The 19301-nt window shown below is 42.5% G+C and overlaps 1 protein-coding gene across 8 annotated transcripts in view; it reads right to left on the bottom strand.

Moving 5' to 3' along the window:
- Positions 1-1766: 1766 nt before the first annotated feature.
- Positions 1767-19301, bottom strand: part of LOC118386190 (OX-2 membrane glycoprotein) — a 33595-nt gene continuing 16060 nt past the window's right edge. For all 8 annotated transcript variants that reach the window (XM_035773713.2, XM_035773711.2, XM_035773708.2 and 5 more), the window contains 2 exons: positions 17598-17702; positions 1767-5779 (listed from right to left, as the gene is read on the bottom strand). In XM_035773713.2, the coding sequence (XP_035629606.1) occupies positions 5769-5779; positions 17598-17702 (116 nt within the window). In that variant the 3' untranslated portion in view covers positions 1767-5768. The remainder of the gene's footprint in view (positions 5780-17597; positions 17703-19301) is intronic.

Here is a 19301-nt window from a genome sequence, read left to right as displayed (position 1 = left end):
GACAGCTGGAGAGACAAGGCAGACTGGAACCGGACTGAAGTCATTCTTTATGACAGAGCAGAAAAGGTGTGTGGGAGGCGTATTACTGTGGGTTTAGTACATAATCAATCCAAGCAGCACATTACAATAAATCTCTTAGTATAAGGGAAGCTGTTTGCGTCACTGGAGGCCAGTGCAGCAAAATGGGAGGAAAACATGAGAATCTTGGCAGATTCCAAACCTTATACTGGTGGAGAAAGTATCCAATCTTCTTGTGTCTACAATGAGCCTGTGAAAACTGTTACAGCTGATTATTACTAGTTTGATTATTATTATTATTATTATTATTACTACTATTATTATTATGTTTGATTTAGTTCTGAAGACACACAATCATATCCACAGCCTTGCTAGAGGCTCTATTACAATCATTGGAAAAAAGGGTGCAGAACTAAAACACTCCAACCCACCTTCACTGTAGAACTGGCCTTACAGATTGATGCTGGACGATTTGCAGCTGTGACTGTGTTCTCCAAAGCTCCGTAACCCTCTCGAACCCCATGGCTCAGGATAAAACAGACTTGGAACAAAGTCAAATCAAATCAAATCAAATTTATTTATATAGCCCTTCGTACATCAGCTGATATCTCAAAGTGCTGTACAGAAACCCAGCCTAAAACCCCAAACAGCAAACAATGCAGGTGTAAAAGCACGGTGGCTAGGAAAAACTCCCTAGAAAGGCCAAAACCTAGGAAGAAACCTAGAGAGGAACCGGGCTATGTGGGGTGGCCAGTCCTCTTCTGGCTGTGCCGGGTAGAGATTATAACAGAACATGACCAAGATGTTCAAATGTTCATAAATGACCAGCATGGTCGAATAATAATAAGGCAGAACAGTTGAAACTGGAGCAGCAGCAGTCAGGTGGAATGGGGACAGCAAGGAGCCATCATGTCAGGTAGTCCTGGGGCACTGTCCTAGGGCTCAGGTCCTCCGAGAGAGAGAGAAAGAAAGAGAGAATTAGAGAGAGCATATGTGGGGTGGCCAGTCCTCTTTTGGCTGTGCCGGGTGGAGATTATAACAGAACGTGGCCAAGATGTTCAAATGTTCATAAATGACCCAGCATGGTTGAATAATAGTAAGGCAGAACAGTTGAAACTGGAGCAGGAGCATGGCCAGGTGGACTGGGGACAGCAAGGAGTCCTCATGTCAGGTAGTCCTGGGACATGGTCCTAGGGCCCAGGCCAGTTGAAACTGGAGCAGCAGCATGGCCAGGTGGACTGGGGACAGCAAGGAGTCATCATGTCAGGTAGTCCTGGGGCATGGTCCTAGGGCTCAGGTCCTCCGAGAGAGAGAAAGAAAGAGAGAAGGAGAGAATTAGAGAACGCACACTTAGATTCACACAGGACACCGAATAGGACAGGAGAAGTACTCCAGATAAACAAACTGACCCTAGCCCCCGACACATAAACTACTGCAGCATAAATACTGGAGGCTGAGACAGGAGGGGTCAGGAGACACTGTGGCCCCATCCGAGGACACCCCCGGACAGGGCCAAACAGGAAGGATATAACCCCACCCACAAAGTGCATATGGAAGCCAGATCTGAACAAACAGCAGCGAAGAGAATACCTCCACCTTTTTCTCTTTCTCTAAGGTTAATACAGGTGTACAGAGACTGCACCCAGAATTCCATTCGAGGCACATAATCAAAAACCTCCTGAAAATATTTCAACTTGACATTTTCCGTGTAAATTGCAAATGTATTCAATAAGCAATAACACACTACGCCTATTTCTAATTTCTTTATTTTACATTTCATGACATACATTTCCAAGCAACAGCATCTTCCTTCATACGGGGGGAGCTGTGTTAACCTTTAATGTGGTTAGTTGCATTTCTGCATGTGAAGTGACTGACATTATGAAAAGCAGGTTACCTGGTAAGACAGCCCTCCACACACATATTCAATGCTTACATCCCGGATCACAGCAGTCAATGTATGGAGTAGAAATAAACATCCAAACAAGTAGTGATGTGTATGACGAGTCAGAGAAATACCAGACGATGCAATATGATAGCAAACCATGACAGTTTTCTCCTAAAAAGCAAATCAAACCTTGACTGCTTCATGCCCTACACTCATACAAGTTAATAAAATAAGGTCAGTATTTCATGAAGCTTGAATCTGCAGAGACCTAATAATACTGATGACCTGGCCACTTTAAAATGTGTTGGTGGCTGGGATTCAGAAGGAAAGCTCCCCCCTCCACACACACATTTTATTTTTAAACACCCCCTAGCAGTACTGGCAGCCAACCAGCCATATTGAATTCCTCAGAAGGCACCCACAGAATCTCACCATTGCGTATTCTACTAAAAATCACATCAAAACATCTGACCATTGAATCTGAAAACAGATTGCTGTGCCCAGGCCGCCTGGCCGTGGGTGTCCCCAGGTCAACTGTTTTGCCTGCGGCTATGGAACCCTGACCAGGTTGGAGTCATTAAAACTAATTTTTCAACCAGTCCACACATTTCTTGTTCACAAACTATAATTCTGGCCAGTCAGTTAGGACATCTACTTTGTGCATGACAAGTCATTTTTCCAACAATTGTTTACAGATTATTTCACTTACAATTCACTGTATCACAATTCCAGTGGTTCAGAAGTTTACATACACTAAGTTGACTGTGCCTTTAAACAGCTTGGAAAATTCCAGAAAACTATGTCATGGCTTTAGAAGCTTCTGATAGGCTAATTGGCATCATTTGAGTCAATTAGAGGTGTACACGTGGATGCATTTCAAGGCCTACCTTCAAACTCAGTGCCTCATTGCTTGACATCATGGGAAAAACAAAAGAAATCAGGCAAGACCACAGAAAAATAACTGTAGACCTCCACAAGTCTCGTTCATTTTTGGGAGCAATTTCCAAACGCATGTGGGCACCACGTTCATCTGTACAAACAATAGTACGCAAGTATAAACACCATGGGACCACGCAGCTGTCATACCGCTCAGGAAGGAGACGCATTCTGTCTCCTAGAGATTAATGTACTTTGGTGCGAAAAGTGCAAATCAATCCCAGAACAACAGCAAAGGACCCTGTGAAAATGCTGGAGCAAACAGGTACAAAATTATCTATATCCACAGTAAAACGAGTCCTATAAATCGACATAACCTGAAAGGCTACTCAGCAAGGAAGACGCCACTGCTCCAAAACCGCCATAAAAAAACAGACTACAGATTGCAACTGCACATGGGGAAAAATATCAAACTTTTTAGAGAAATGTCCTCTGGTCTGATGAAACAAAAATAGAACTGTTTGGCCATAATGACCATAGTTATGTTTGGGGGAAAAAGGGGAGGCTTGCAACCCGGAGAACATCATCCCAACTGTGAAGCATGGGGGGGGGGGCAGCATCATGTTGATGGGGTGCTTTGCTGTAGGAGGGTCTGGTGTACTTCACAAAATAGATGGCATCACGAGGAAAGAAAATGACGTGGATATATTGAAGCAACATCTCAAGAAATCAGTCAGGAAGTTAAAGCTTGGTCGCAAATGGGTCTTCAAAATGGACAGTGATCCCAAGCATGCTTCCAAGTTGTGGCAAAATGGCTTAAGGACAACAAAGTAAAGGTATTGGAGTGGCCATCACAAAGCCCTGACCTCAATCCTATAGAAAATGTGTGGGTGCAACAGTATAGACTTTACGCCCGTCCCCTCGCCCCGACCTGGGCGCGAACCAGGGACGCTCTGCACACGTCAACAGTCACCGTCGAAGCATCGTTGCCCATCGCTCCACAAAAGCCGCGGCTCTTGCAGAGCAAGGGGAACCACTACTTCAAGGTCTCAGAGCAAGTGACGTCACCGATTGAAATGCCACTAGCGTGCACCACCGCTAACTAGCTAGCAATTTCACATTGGCTACATGGGCAGAACTGAAAAAGCATGTGCGAGCAAGGAGGCCTACAAACCTGACTCAGTTACACAAGCTTGGTCATGAGGAATGGGTCAAAATTCTCCCTACTTATTGTGGGAAGCTTGTGGAAGGCTACCCTAAATGTTTGACCTAAGTTAAAGGCAATGCTGCCAAATACTAGTTGAACGTAAACTTCTGATCCACTGGGAATGTGATGAAACAAATAAAAAGCTGAAATAAATCTCTTTACAATTATTCTGACATTTCCCATTCTTAAAATAAAAGTAAGTTGTGATCCTAAATGACCTAAAACAGGGAATTTTTACTAGGATTAAATGTCAGGAATTGTGAAAAACTGAGTTTAAATGTATTTGGCTAAGGTGTATGTAAACTTCTGACTTCAACTGTAGATTCCTGCCTTTCTAGGGAGTTTTTCCAAGCTACAGTACTTCTACATCGACATTGCTTGCGGTTTGGGGTTTTAGGCTGGGTTTCTGTATAGCACTTTGTGACATCTGCTGATGATTAAACAATCTTTAAAATGAAATGTATTCTTAAGTGCAATTTTTTCTTCACTTTATACTGAAAAAAAATACAAAAAGTTACTATTCCTCAATAAAGTTATTGAAAATGTTCTTAAGTTTCTCCCTAAGGAAATTGTTAAGAAATGTGATTCTTGAAAATAAAGTCAGTGGATTTCTTCTTGGAAATGTTCTTAATTCCGAAATAGCTAAAGCCTGCTCTTAAATGGATGGAAGTGAGAAAATAAGATAATGAAAGCAATTGAACATGTTTACTTGACTCAAACTTCATCTGAAAGTTCCAGTATTGATTGTTTTTAAATCCCCCACACCCAATTTTCTCTCCAGTTATCGCAGTAAGAAATATGCTAATAAAATTGCCCTTGCCGGCAAGATAGCGAGCTAGTTCAGTTGCTTAGCCACAATCATCTTAAAAAGATGTGAGACGTTCGTAAGAAAAGCATGAATATTAAGAAATATTTGAGGATTTGTACTAACAAACCTGTTTTTTTTCTTAAGAAGCTTCTTAAGTTTTGCGCTTGAAGTGTTTTGGGAATCTGGCCCTGGGGTTGAAAGCTTACAGATAGCCTATGAGGCTATGATAAATTAAGAGTACAAGTAGAGTAGAATCAAGAGTAGAATCAAAATAATGTATTCTGGGGGATTCAAACAGGGTAGGTCTTCCACAGGAGCTGTGTTGCAGTGGTCTAAAGTGGGACATTAAAGTGTAAAATCCAACACAATAACTTTCCTCATCTGCATTCAGTGTATCGTAAGACATTAGGATCACTGAATACGAAAATGTATTTTCACTTCATTCAGAGTTTTCCCACAACTTCGGTCCATTAGGTCGTGAAAACCACATTCATCTTGGGAACATACTTTAAAATGGCACAATGAAACCAAGGCAGTTACAAGAACAAAATACTTCATGGTAGATATGGATAACAATTAGGGTTCTCGGAGGACAAGGTCAAGGTTCAGATCTGTTCTGTTAGGATCTGTGGTGATCATACTGTCCAGTATTCACAAAATAGTCTGAGTGGGTGTGCAGATCTAGAATCAGGTCTCCTCAGTCAAAACTTATCTAATTCATTACGATCTAAAAGGGAAATCTGAATGCATATCAGCACTTCTATTCTGAAACACTTCAAACTCGTGTATACGAACCATTGTGACTAAACAAAAGCTGTTGTGTTGATGGATTCAGTTTCTCAGTGACCCTGTGATGTTGGTCATGACAGATTGTAGTCTGTGCCGCCTTGAGGTGGGCCTTGCTTCACTTCTGAAAGCGCAGTAGAATGTTGAGGAACAGTCGCTGAGTGGCTGAGTTTCACTTCCTCCTTTTAGACTCCATCTGTGCAGAGGAGAGAGCGAGGGCAAGAGGAAAGAAAGAGATACGATACACTAAAGCAAGTAGACCAAAATTACATGATATAATAACTGTAAATGAAATTAACAAGGTCAGATAGAAGTCAGTGCTGAGTCATTGGGTTCAGATGGTCAATGTGTGATAGAGGCTCCATAACGCAGTGAGACCAACCAAGCATTTAAATCAAGTTTGCACTTCAGGCTTATAACTGCCTCTGAAAGTGTGTTAACCAGTATCTTGGAAACACACAGACAATCAACACATAACTCAAATTCTCCCCTCTAATTTACTGACACTGTGTGAGGACTCTGGGAAGATTTCGGAGACTTATTCTGTCTAATTTTAAAATCAGAATATTGTACACAATTAAACGTGTTATACAGTGTTAAACCCATCTAAACCTGGCTGGCAGTCTGACCATGGTTCTCCACCACAAATGTCTGTCTTATACTTGTACCCACAGTTATTTGTTATTGTCCCCATACGATCCTTTGTGTATAATACCTCCATTCTCCATAGAGCCATAAAGTGGCAATGCTAAAACCAGCGATGAAACAGAGGTTCATTTAGTTTACCCCACAGAAAGAGGCCAAAGGTAGGGCAGCAAGTACACTACAGGTACTTTATTACTTTATTTTGCGAAAGCAGCAGCTGCTCCTCCTGGGGTCCACAAAAAACATGACATAACACAGAACATTGATTATCAAGAACAGCTCAAGGACAGACCTACATGAATACAATTTTAAAAAACAGCACAGCCTACATAACAGAGACAAACTATCAAGGTGAAATAGGGGAGAGATGTTGTGCCGTGAGATGTTGGTTCATCTGTTTTTTTTAACCAAGTCTGCTGTTCATTTGAGCAATATGAGATGGGAGTTCCATGAGATAACGCCTGTACATAATACTGAACACTTTCTTGAATTTATTCTGGATTTGGGGACTGTGAAAAGACCCATGGTGGGGTAAGTGTGTGTGTCAGAGCTTGGAATTTTCAACACATGAATGTTTCTTATAAAAATATGTGATGCCTTCAGTCTCTCCTCAACTCTTAGCCAAGAGAGACTGGCATGCATAGTATTTATATCAGCCCTCTGATTACAATGAAGAGCAAGACATCTCACTGTTCTGGGCCAGCTGCAGCTTAACTAGGTCTTTCTTTGCAGCACTTGGCCACACGACGGGACAATAATCAAGGTAAGTCAAAACTAGAGCCTGTAGGACTTGCTTTTTGAAGTGTTGTGTCAAAAAGGTAGAGTATTTCTATTATGGACATAGTGCATTTGTTAAGTATTCAGACCCCTTGACATTTTCCAAAATGTCTTACATTACAGCATTACTCTAAAATGTATCAAATTTTTTCCCCCTCATCAAATCTACACACACAATAACCCATAATGACAAAGCAAAAACAGATGTTTAGAAATGTATAAAAAAATCTAAAACAAAATACCTTATATCTAAGTATTCAGAACCTTAATACGAGACTCGATATTGAGCCCAGGAGCATCCTGTTTCCATGAATCATCCTTGAGATGTTTCCACAACTTGATTAGAGTGCACATATGGTACATTCAATTGATTTGGATAGTAACACATCTGTCTATATAAAGGTCCCTCAGTTGACAGTGCACGTAAGAGCCAAAACCAAGCCATGAGATGGAAGGAATTGTGCGTAGAGCTCCGAGACAGGATTGTGCCGGGGAAATGATCTTGGGAAGAGTACCGTAACATTTCTGCAGCACTGAAGGTCCCCAAGAACGGTAGTCTCCATCACTCTGAAATGGAAGAAGCTTGGAACCACCAATACTCTTCCTAGAGCTGGCCGCCCAGCCAAACTAAGCACCATCCCTACGGTGAAGCATGGTGGAGGCAGCATCATGCTGTGGGGATATTTTTCAGTGGCAGGAACTGGGAGACTTGTCAGGATTGAGGGAAAGATAAACAGAGCAAAGTAAAGAGAGAGATCCTTGATGAAAACCTGCTCCAGAGCGCCCAGGAAACCAGACTGGGGCGAAGGTTCACCTTCCAACAGTACAACGACCCTAAGCACACAGCCAAGACAACACAGGAGTGGCTATGGGATAAGTCTCTAAGAGTCCTTGAGTGGCCCAGCCAGAGGCCAGATTTGAACCCGATCGAACATCTCTGGAGAGACCTGAAAATAGCTGTGCAGCAACGCTCCCCATCCAACCTGACAGAGCTTGAAAGGCTCTGCTGAGAAGAATGGGAAAAACTCCAAATACAGGTGTTGTGACGTGACTAAACATTAACCTGATTACTTTTATGTATCGAAATAACAATCTAAACTCAGCAAACAAAAAAACATCCTCGCACTGTCAACTGTGTAAATATTTGTATGAAAATAAGATTCAACAACAGACAAACTGAACAAGTTCCACAGACATGTGACAAACAGAAATGGAATAATGTGTCCATGAACAAATTTGGGGTCAAAATCAAAAAGCAACAGTCAGTATCTGGTGTGGCCACCAGCTGCATTAAGTACTGGAGTGCATCTCCTCCTCATGTACTGCACCAGATTTGCCAGTTCTTGCTGTGAGATGTTACCCCACTCTTCCACCAAGGCACCTGCAAGTTGCCGGACATTTCTGGGGGGAATGGCCCTAGCCCTCCCCCTCCAATCCAACAGGTCCCAGACGTGCTCAATGGGATTGAGATCCGGGCTCTTCGCTGGCCATGGCAGACCACTGACATTCCGGTCTTTCAGGAAATCACACACAGAACGAGCAGTATGGCTGGTGGCATTGTCATGCTGAAGGGTCATGTCAGGATGAGCCTGCAGGAAGGGTACCACATAAGGGAGGAGGATGTCTACCCTGTAACGCACAGCGTTGAGATTGCCTGCAATGACAACAAGGTCAGTCCAATGATTGCTGTGACACACTGCCCCTGACCATGACGGACCCTCCACCTCCAAATCGATCCCGCTCCAGAGAACAGGCCTCAGTGTAACGCTCATTCCTTCGACGATAAATGCAAATCTGACCATCACCCCATGTGAGACAGTGAAGAGCACTTTTTCCCAGTTCTGTCTGGTCCAGCGACAGTGGGTTTGTGCCCATAGGCGACGTTGTTACCAGTGATGTCTGATGAGGACCTGCCTTACACAGACCTACAAGCCCTCAGTCCAGCCTCTCTCAGCCTATTGTGGACGGTCTGAGCACTGATGGAGGGATTGTGCGTTCCTGGTGTAACTCGGGCAATTATTGTTGCCATCCTGTACCTGTCCCGAAGGTGTGATGTTTGGATGTACCGATCCTGTGCAGGTGTTGTTACACGTGGTCTGCCACCGTGAAGACGATCAGCTGTCCGTCCTGTCTCCCTGTAGCACTGGCGTCTCACAGTACAGACATTGCAATTTATTGCCCTGGCCACATCTGCAGTCCTAAGGCACGTTCAGGCAGATCAGCAGGGACCCGTGGCATCTTTCTTTTGGTGTTTTTCAGAGTCAGGACACTAAAGAGGCCTTTCTACCAAGTGTTCATAACTGTGACCTTAATTGCCTACCGTCTCTAAGCTGTTAGTGTCTTAATGACCGTTCCACAGGTGCATGTTCATTAATTGTTTATGGTTCATTGAACAAGAATGGGAAACGGTGTCTAAACCCTTTACAATGAAGATCTGTGAAGTTATTTGTATGTTTTTTAGTTGCTTTTACACTTGGAACTACGCTCACAGTAATCATAATACTTTGCCCGAACCGCCGCCCATTTTGGGTAAGAAGTAATTCATGTATTTGTGTGTTTGGATGTCCTCCTTCGCCGTTTATCTCTATTGCACCCAGGCCTTCGTGGAAATGGTTCCGTTGTCCTTCTCCCGAGCTCTTAAGTGTAAGGGTCTGATTGTCCACAAGAGGTCACAATGTCCTTGTCCTGAAGTCTGAAGCAGACTAACAGGGTGGTGTTCACTTTCACTCCCAGGAAGAGGCGCCCTCTGAAGACAGCTAATCAGCCATGTCGATGATCCCCAGTGGACTGATGAGAGCAGTGTAGTTGACAATGATTTGAAGAGAGGAACAGGATGGTTCTACTTATTCACTTTCTAAGAAAGTATCTATTCTAAGTACTCAGCCGTAACATTGATGGTTAGAGATGCTACTTTGTCATCTTCACCTCGTGTTGGTTTTCAGGGTCGCAACCAATGGAGACCTAACCTGCAGCTTCAGTCCTTCTGGTCCCATATGTTAATTCTCAACTAATCCTTTCTACACTCTGGTAAAAAAAAGGGGAGTTTCCGTCACGCTGATACACTCTGACCTCCCTCGAGCATGGCTACTTACTGGGACAAAGTATCATGAAAATCTGATTTCATTAGAAAAACTAAAATCACATTCCTACCTTAACAAAACATTATCATAATCTTTGAAATTTCCGACACAGCGTAAAGGATGAAACCCTGACATTTACAGTGTGCATACGGTTCAAGTTACAATATTTTCGTTATAACATTTTTTATGCCATTACAAAAATCGACATTTGTATTCCATAGACCACCTCTCATCATTCCCCACATTCGGATGTTAGGAATATTGTTCCGGTGTCCACTTTTGGACGTTAGAGTTTTTGGGCAGCAAAAAGTCTTTGTAACAAAAGGACGTTCCAATCACCAACTAACGTTCCAAAACTAAAAAGGGTCCTCTGCTGCATAAGTTTACGACCGGGTGTGAGGGACCTCTGCGGGTGAGAGGGATCTGGTAGAAGTTGATCCATGTTAACCTGATATTTGGATCCTCATATGAGAGTCATGACACAGGTGTGCCAAGCTTGTAGCATCATACCCAAATGAAACTCAAAGCCGTAATCGCTGCCAAAGGTGCTTCAGCAAAGTACTGAGTAAAAGGTCAGAATTCTTATGTAAATGTGATTTCAGATTGTTATTTTTTATAAATTAGCAAAAATGTATAAAAACCTGTTTTGCTTTGTCATTATGCGGTATTTTAGAACAAGGCAGTAACCTAACAAAATGTGGAAAAAGTGAAGGGGTCTGAATACTTTCTGAATGCACTGTAGCTCTCCCCATTTGTACAACCATTGAATCTATGTTTTGACCATGACAGATTATAATCTAAAGTAATACCAAGTAACTGTGTTTCCAAAACTTGTTTAACAGCCACACCAGTCATTACCAGATTCAGCTGAGGTCCAGAGCTTACGGAATGATTTGTACCAAATATAATTCTTAGTTTTAGAGATGTCCAGGATAGGTTTATTACTGGCCACCCATTCCAGAATTTAATGCAACCTCTTGTTAACTTCTCTAGGGTATGTGGGATGCTAGCGTCCCTAGCGTCCCAAACACTTCTGTGAGCAGGCCTTTCTAATCGACCTGGCCCGGGTATCCTGGAAGGACATTGACCTCATCCCGTCAGTTGAGAATGCCTGGTCATTCTTTAAAAGTAACTTCCTCACCATTTTAGATGAGCATGCTCCGTTCAAAAAATGCAGAACTAAGAACAGATATAGCCCTTGGTTCACTCCAGACCTGACTGCCCTCGACCAGCACAAAAACATCCTGTAGCGGACTGCAATAGCATCGAATAGTCCCCGCGATATGCAACTGTTCAGGGAAGTCAGGAACCAATACACGCAGTCAGTCAGGAAAGCTAAGGCCAGCTTCTTCAGGCAGAATTTTGCATCCTGTAGCTCCAACTCCAAAAAGTTCTGGGACACTGAAGTCCATGGAGAACAAGAGCACCTCCTCTCAGCTGCCCACTGCACTGAGGCTAGGTAACACGGTCACCACCGATAAATCCATAATTATCGAAAACTTCAACAAGCATTTCTCAACGGCTGGCCATGCCTTCCGCCTGGCTACTCCAACCTCGGCCAACAGCTCCGCCCCCCCCCCCTGCAGCTACTCGCCCAAGTCTCTCCAGGTTCTCCTTTACCCAAATCCAGATAGCAGATGTTCTGAAAGAGCTGCAAAACCTGGACCCGTACAAATCAGCTGGGCTTGACAATCTGGACCCTCTATTTCTGAAACTATCCGCCGCCATTGTCGCAACCCCTATTACCAGCCTGTTCAACCTCTCTTTCATATCGTCTGAGATCCCCAAGGATTGGAAAGCTGCCGCAGTCACCCCCCTCTTCAAAGGGGGAGACACCCTGGACCCAAACTGTTACAGACCTATATCCATCCTGCCCTGCCTATCTAAGGTCTTCGAAAGCCAAGTCAACAAACAGGTCACTGACCATCTCGAATCCCACCGTACCTTCTCCGCTGTGCAATCTGGTTTCCGAGCCGGTCACGGGTGCACCTCAGCCACGCTCAAGGTACTAAACGATATCATAACCGCCATCGATAAAAGACAGTACTGTGCAGCCGTCTTCATCGACCTTGCCAAGGCTTTCGACTCGGTCAATCACCATATTCTTATCGGCAGACTCAGTAGCCTCGGTTTTCCGGATGACTGCCTTGCCTGGTTCACCAATTACTTTGCAGACAGAGTTCAGTGTGTCAAATCGGAGGGCATGCTGTCCGGTCCTCAGGCAGTCTCTATGGGGGTTCAATCCTCGGGCCGACACTTTTTTTCTGTATATATCAATGATGTTGCTCTTGCTGCGGGCGATTCCCTGATCCACCTCTACGCAGACGACACCATTCTATATACTTCCGGCCCGTCCTTGGACACTGTGCTATCTAACCTCCAAACGAGCTTCAATGCCATACAACACTCCTTCCGTGGCCTCCAACTGCTCTTAAACGCTAGTAAAACCAAATGCATTCTTTTCAACCGTTCGCTGCCTGCACCCGCACGCCTGACCAGCATCACCACCCTGGATGGTTCCAACCTTGAATATGTGGACATCTATAAGTACCTAGGTGTCTGGCTAGACTGTAAACTCTCCTTCCAGACTAATATCAAACATCTCCAATCGAAAATCAAATCAAGAGTCGGCTTTCTATTCCGCAACAAAGCCTCCTTCACTCACGCCGCCAAACTTACCCTAGTAAAACTGACTATCCTACCGATCCTCGACTTCGGCGATGTCATCTACAAAATTGCTTCCAACACCCTACTCAGCAAACTGGATGCAGTTTATCACAGTGCCATCCGTTTTGTCACTAAAGCACCTTATACCACCCACCACTGCGACTTGTATGCTCTAGTCGGCTGGCCCTCACTACATATTCGTCGCCAGACCCACTGGCTCCAGGTCATCTACAAGTCCATGCTAGGTAAAGCTCCGCCTTATCTCAGTTCACTGGTCACGATGGCAACACCCATCCGTAGCACGTGCTCCAGCAGGTGTATCTCACTGATCATCCCTAAAGCCAACACCTCATTTGGCCGCCTTTCGTTCCAGTTCTCTGCTGCCTGTGACTGGAACGAATTGCAAAAATTGCTGAAGTTGGAGACTTTTATCTCCCTGACCAACTTCAAACATCAGCTATCTGAGCAGCTAACCGATCGCTGCAGCTGTACATAGTCTATCGGTAAATAGCTCACCCATTTCTACCTACCTCATCCCCATACTGTTTTTATTTATTTACTTTTCTGCTCTTTTGCACACCAATATCTCTACCTGTACATGACCATCTGATCATTTATCACTCCAGTGTTAATCTGCAAAATTGTAATTATTCGCCTACCTCATGCCTTTTGCACACAATGTATATAGAGTCCCCTTTTTTTTCCTACTGTGTTATTGACTTGTTAATTGTTTACTCCATGTGTAACTTTGTGTTGTCTGTTCACACTGCTATGCTTTATCTTGGCCAGGTCGCAGTTGCAAATGAGAACTTGTTCTCAACTAGCCTACCTGGTTAAATAAAGGTGAAATAAAAAAATTAAATAAAAATCTGGCCAACATCCAGTGAGATTGGAGAGCGCCAAATTCAAATACAAAAATGCTCATTACAACATTTCAGAAAACAAAACATATTTTACATAGGTTTAAAGATTAATTTCTTGTTAATCCAACCACAGTGTCAGATTTATAAAATGCTTTCCGGCAAAAGCATACCTAGCCCAGAACATAGCCCAGTTGACAAATTATTACAATCAGTAACCAGACAAAAAGCGTTACAAAACTCACAAATAGAGATCAAATTAATCCCTTACCTTTGATGATCTTCATATGGTGGCACTCAGAAGACATTCATTTACTCAATAAAAGTTCCTTTTGTTCGATAAAAAGTCTCTTTATATCCAGAAACCTCCGTTTTGTTCACACGTTTTCTTCAGTAATCCACAGGCTCAAACGCAGTCAAAACAGGCAGACAAAAAAAATCCAAATTGTATCCGTAAAGTTCATAGAAACATGTCAAACGATGTTTATATTCAATCCTCAGGTTGATTATAGCCTAAATGATCTATAATATTTCAACCGGACAATAACTTTGTCAATATAAAAGGTAAACAAGAAATGCACTCTCTCGAGATTGCACATGAAAAAGCTCTGCGACACGGTATGGTCCAATCATTCAGACTGGTCTTACTCCCTCATTTATAAGAATACAAGCCTGAAACAATTTCCAATTTCCAAACAATTGACATCTAGTTGAAGGCATAGGAACTGTAAATGGAGTCCTAAGTCAATGGATACTGTAATGGCATTGAATAGAATACAAAAAAAAAAAAAACTACTTCCTGAATGGATTTTTCTCAGGCTTTCGCCTGCCAAATCAGTTCTGTTATACTCAGACACCATTTTAACAGTTTTGGAAACTTTAGAGTGTTTTCTATCCAAATCTACCAGGTATATGCATATCATATCTTCTGGGCCCAGGTAGAAGGCCGTTTAATTTGGGCATGCTTCTTATCCAAAAGTCTGAATGCTACCCCCTACCCTAGAGAAGTTAAGGGTTTCAGTGACTTCATTAGCTGTGGTTGCTGACAGTTATATGGTTGAGTCATCAGCATACATGAACACACAGGCTTTGTTTAATGCCAGGTCATTGAAAAAAATATTAAAAAGAGTGAAGGGCCTTGAGTGCTGCCCTGCGATACACGACACCTTACATGTTTGACAGAGAGTCTTGCATGAAAGAAAACCTGAGTTCTTAGATAGATTGCCATATCGTGAATTCAGAGCAGAGGTTGAAAAGCCATAAAACATGTTCTCTCAAAAACAGGTAATGGTCATTAATATCAAAGGCTGCACTGAAATCTAACAGTACAGCTCCCACAATTGTCACAATTGTAAATGAGAACTTGTTCTCAACTTGCCTACCTGGTTAAATAAACCTCTTAGGGCTCGGGACTTTTTTAAAAACGTTTTGTTAAAAATTGCGCAAAATTTCAACGTCCTGCTACTCATGCCAGGAATATAGTACATGCATATGATTAGTATGTGTGGATAGAAAACCCTCTGAAGTTTATAAAACTAGTTCAATCATGTCTGTGACTATAACAGAACGTGTGGAGCAGGCAAAAGCCTAAGGAAAACTATTCACCCCCCCAAAAAAAATTAAAAAATAAATCCGCCAGTTGGCTGTATTGTCTATGGCAAGGGAAAATAGATGGCTCCCAGTTTACAAGTCCTACAGCTTCCACACAATGTCGCCCGTCTTGGCAATTGGCTTGAAGTTGATCCTTGGTCAAATGAAGAAGAGGCACTTCATGTCATCCGGTACACGACAGGATGTTTTGGAAGAGAGAATATCGACCATCATTTCAAGACGTGGAGCTATTGAATACACATCGCCACCGTGATCCATTTGATCGATTATTAACGTTTACTAATACCTAAAGTTGGATTACAAAAGTAGTTTGAAGTGTTTTGTCAAAGTATATAGGCAACTTTGTTAATTTAAAAAAATGACGTTGCGTTTTGTAAAGCAGTTTTTTCCTGGATCAGACGGGCTTCATAAATGGACATTTTGGGTATACATGGACGGATTTAAATCGGAAAAAAGACCCAATTGTGATGTTTATGGGACATATAGGAGTGCCAACAAAGAAGCTCGTCAAAGGTAATGAATGTTTTATATTTTATTTCTGCGTTTTGTGTAGCGCCGGCTATGCTAATTATTTTGTTTACGCCCCCTTCAGGTATTTCGGGGTGTTGCATGCTATCAGATAATAGCTTCTCATGCTTTCGCCGAAAAGCATTTTAAAAATCTGACTTGTTGGCTAGATTCACAACGAGTGTAGCTTTAATTCAGTACCCTGCTTGTGTGTTTTAATGAAAGTTTGAGTTTTAGCAAGTACTATTAGCATTTGGCGTTGAGCATTTGCATTTCCTGTTGGCTAAGTGTGACGCAGACGTCTCACCTAGCCCTAATTAAATAAAGGTGAAATAAAAAAATAAAAACAATCTTATTATTATCAATTTCTTTCAACCAATCATCAGTCATTTGTGTTAGGGCAGTACATATTGAGTGCCCTTCTATATAAGCATGCCGAATGTCTGTAGTCAATATTTTTACAGAGTAATGTCATTGTATTTGGTCAAACACCTTTTTTTCCAAAAGTTTGCTAAGAGCAGGCAACGAGCTGATAGGTCTGCTGTTAGAATCAGTAAGGGCCGCTTTACACCTCTTGTGTAGCGGAATGACTTTGGCTTCCCTCAAGGCCTGAGGACAAACACCTTCCTCTAGACTCAGATTAAAGATACAGTATTGCACATAGCTGACTCTATGGACACTCCTACCAACCTCGGTAGCTTTTCAGGTTGAGTGCAGGTAACTGGCAAGCAGACTCAATTCCCCCCCATTTGGAGTTAGGATGGTAGCTTCTTGTATTGGTTCTCTGTACCATTTAGAAGAACTATAGCATCTAAAACAGCTATATCTGGCCAGTTGCAATGTTTCATATTTGTATTTACTCTAGTGACTGGAAACAGCTGTCAGCATAGGGACATGGACAGAGTTCAATTCCTCCAACTCACAAGTCATGCCTGGCAATTTTAAGAGCCAGGAATGGATACACCTTTGTCCCCGTTTCTGGTTATATTTAGCAAACAATGGTCCTCTTTACTTTATAGCATCATAAATCATATAAAAGCCAACCACAGGTCCAATATTTTCAAGGATGCATAATTCCATAACCCTTTTGTTCCCCGGTATCACACTCCCTTTTGCCTTCTGGCACACAATTGGATCACTTAAATCCCAGGGTGTTTCCATGCCTACTGTACAGGCTCAAACACACACAATTAATGAAGGTGATAATGACCTCAGATCCATCTTCTATTGTACTATGAGGGCGTTTCCACACACACACACACACACACACACACACACACACACACACACACACACACACACACACACACACACACACACACACACACACTGAACCTCTTATCCAAACAGTAGTATTGTACTATGAGGGTGGCACCAGCCACACACACACCGTGGTATCATAAACCTCTCATCCAAACAGCAGCGACCAGGTCATTCAAGATCAACTTCCTCTGAAATGAATGTCAAGGTGGTGAGGCAGTCAGGAAAACTTCCAACACATGCAATAACATACCAGGAAACTGAAGGACCCAGAACAATATACTGTAGCACTCACACAAGAGAAACACACAGGACAAACACACTGTAGTTACACAATTCCCACAATACACACAGAAACACACCCTGATTGATTCCTGGAGAAAAACCATATCGCAGCTGCATGGAATCATGGTGGTGACAACTATTAGCCTGAGAGCTCAAAAATAGCCAGCAAGGTCAATGAGGTCAGAACATTTCTCATACAGAAACCGAGGAGGACCTTTCTCCCGCTTTCCTCTGGGACAGAGTTAAAAAGTATTGTTCTTGGATAAGGACTCTTATGGCTGTCCATTGAGATCGGTCGATGGAGCGGGATACACACACTCACCGTCTTCCTTCCGCAAGAAACACTTCCAGAGACAGAAGCAGAGACTTATGACCAGCAGAGCAGCTACAGTGGTCACCGAGATCAGGATGGTCAAAGCTGTCCCAACTAGACAGGGAGGAAGGGAGAAAGAGTGAAACAGGTGAGACAGAGGATCGAGAGACAGGATCGAGAGACAGATTCAGTGAGCGAGAGAGTATTGAGAGAGGAAAGAAATCTGGCAACAAATCAAACTTCATAAAAGTATCAAGAATGTTAATTGGTTTAAACAGCTTCAGATTAACATAGTTTTCATTTCATTATGTACAGTCTCCTCCCAAATTATTGGTACAATTGATAAAGATGGAGCAAAAAGTACAAAAATAAACAAAACAAATACTGAGCTACGGTATATTGTATGCAACAACAAAAGAATGGGAAATTATATTATTTTACATTAATACAATTACTTTGAGAGAGATTTTGTTGAACAAGTAATACAACTAATCTCAAACAGATAGGTGTCATTATTATCAGCACACCTAAATATTCATATTAATAAAATAAAATCAGTAATAACATAGTAGTTTAAATTAATCTCAGTTTAAGAAACAGCATAATTGTGGCCTTCCATGGCTTCCCGTTTCACTGGGGTATAAACCCTTTGTCATCCATTACCATGGGGAAAGGCAAAGAACAAAAACATTTAGACATTTACATTACATTTAAGTAATTATGCAGACGCTCTTATCCAAAGCAACTTACAGGAGCAATTAGGGTTAAGTGCTCTGCTCAAAGGCACATCGACAGATTCTTCACGTAGTCGGCTTGGGGATTCTAACCAGCAATCTTTCGATTACTGGCTCAACGCTCTTAACAGCTCGGTTTACATGGCCTTCATAAATCCAACAATGGGTAAAAAAAATGTTTTGATATGAATAAATATACCACTTACCATTACTAGGGTAATAATAAGACATTTAAAACCACTGGAACCGTGGTAAACTTGCTGTAAAAGGACGCATATGTACAGTATCTTGTCCTCACACAGTTCGGAAGGTGGTTTAGGAGGCAAAGGATATCCAAGGGCCACAGATACAAATAAAATCAAATTGTATTTGTCACATGCGCAGAATACAACAGGTGTGTAGACCTTATAGTGAAATGCTTACTTACAAGCCCTTAAGCAACAATGCAGTTTTAATAAAATACCAAAAAGAAAAACAGATAATTAAAGAGCAACAGTAAATAACAATAGCGGGGCTATATACAGGTCACAGAGTCAATGTGGGGGCACCGGTGGAGAGGTAATTGAAGTAATTATGTACAATGCAGGTAGGATTATTAAAGTGGCTATTCATAGATAATACGAGAGTAGCAGCAGTGTAGGGGGGTGCAAATTGTCGATGTAGCCATTTGATTAGATGTTCAGGAGTCTTATGGCTTGGGGGTGGAAGCTGTTTAGAAGCCTCTTGGACCTAGATTTGGAGCTCCGGTACCGCAGAGAGAACAGTCTATGACAAATGTGGCTGGAGTCCTTGACAATTGTTAGGTCCTTCCTCTGACACCGCCTGGAATATATAGGCCCTGGATGGCAGGAAGCTTGACCCTGGTTATGTGCTGGACCATACGCACTACCCTCTGTAGTGCCTTGCAGTCAGAGGCCGTGCAGTTGCCATACCAGGCAGGGATGCAACCAGTCAGGATGCTCTCGATGGTGCAGCTGTA

The sequence above is a fragment of the Oncorhynchus keta genome, chromosome 7, assembly GCF_023373465.1.
Source record: "Oncorhynchus keta strain PuntledgeMale-10-30-2019 chromosome 7, Oket_V2, whole genome shotgun sequence".
NCBI lineage: Eukaryota > Metazoa > Chordata > Actinopteri > Salmoniformes > Salmonidae > Oncorhynchus > Oncorhynchus keta.
Note: the sequence above shows the minus strand (reverse complement) of the source record. Positions and strands in the feature narration are given on the sequence as shown.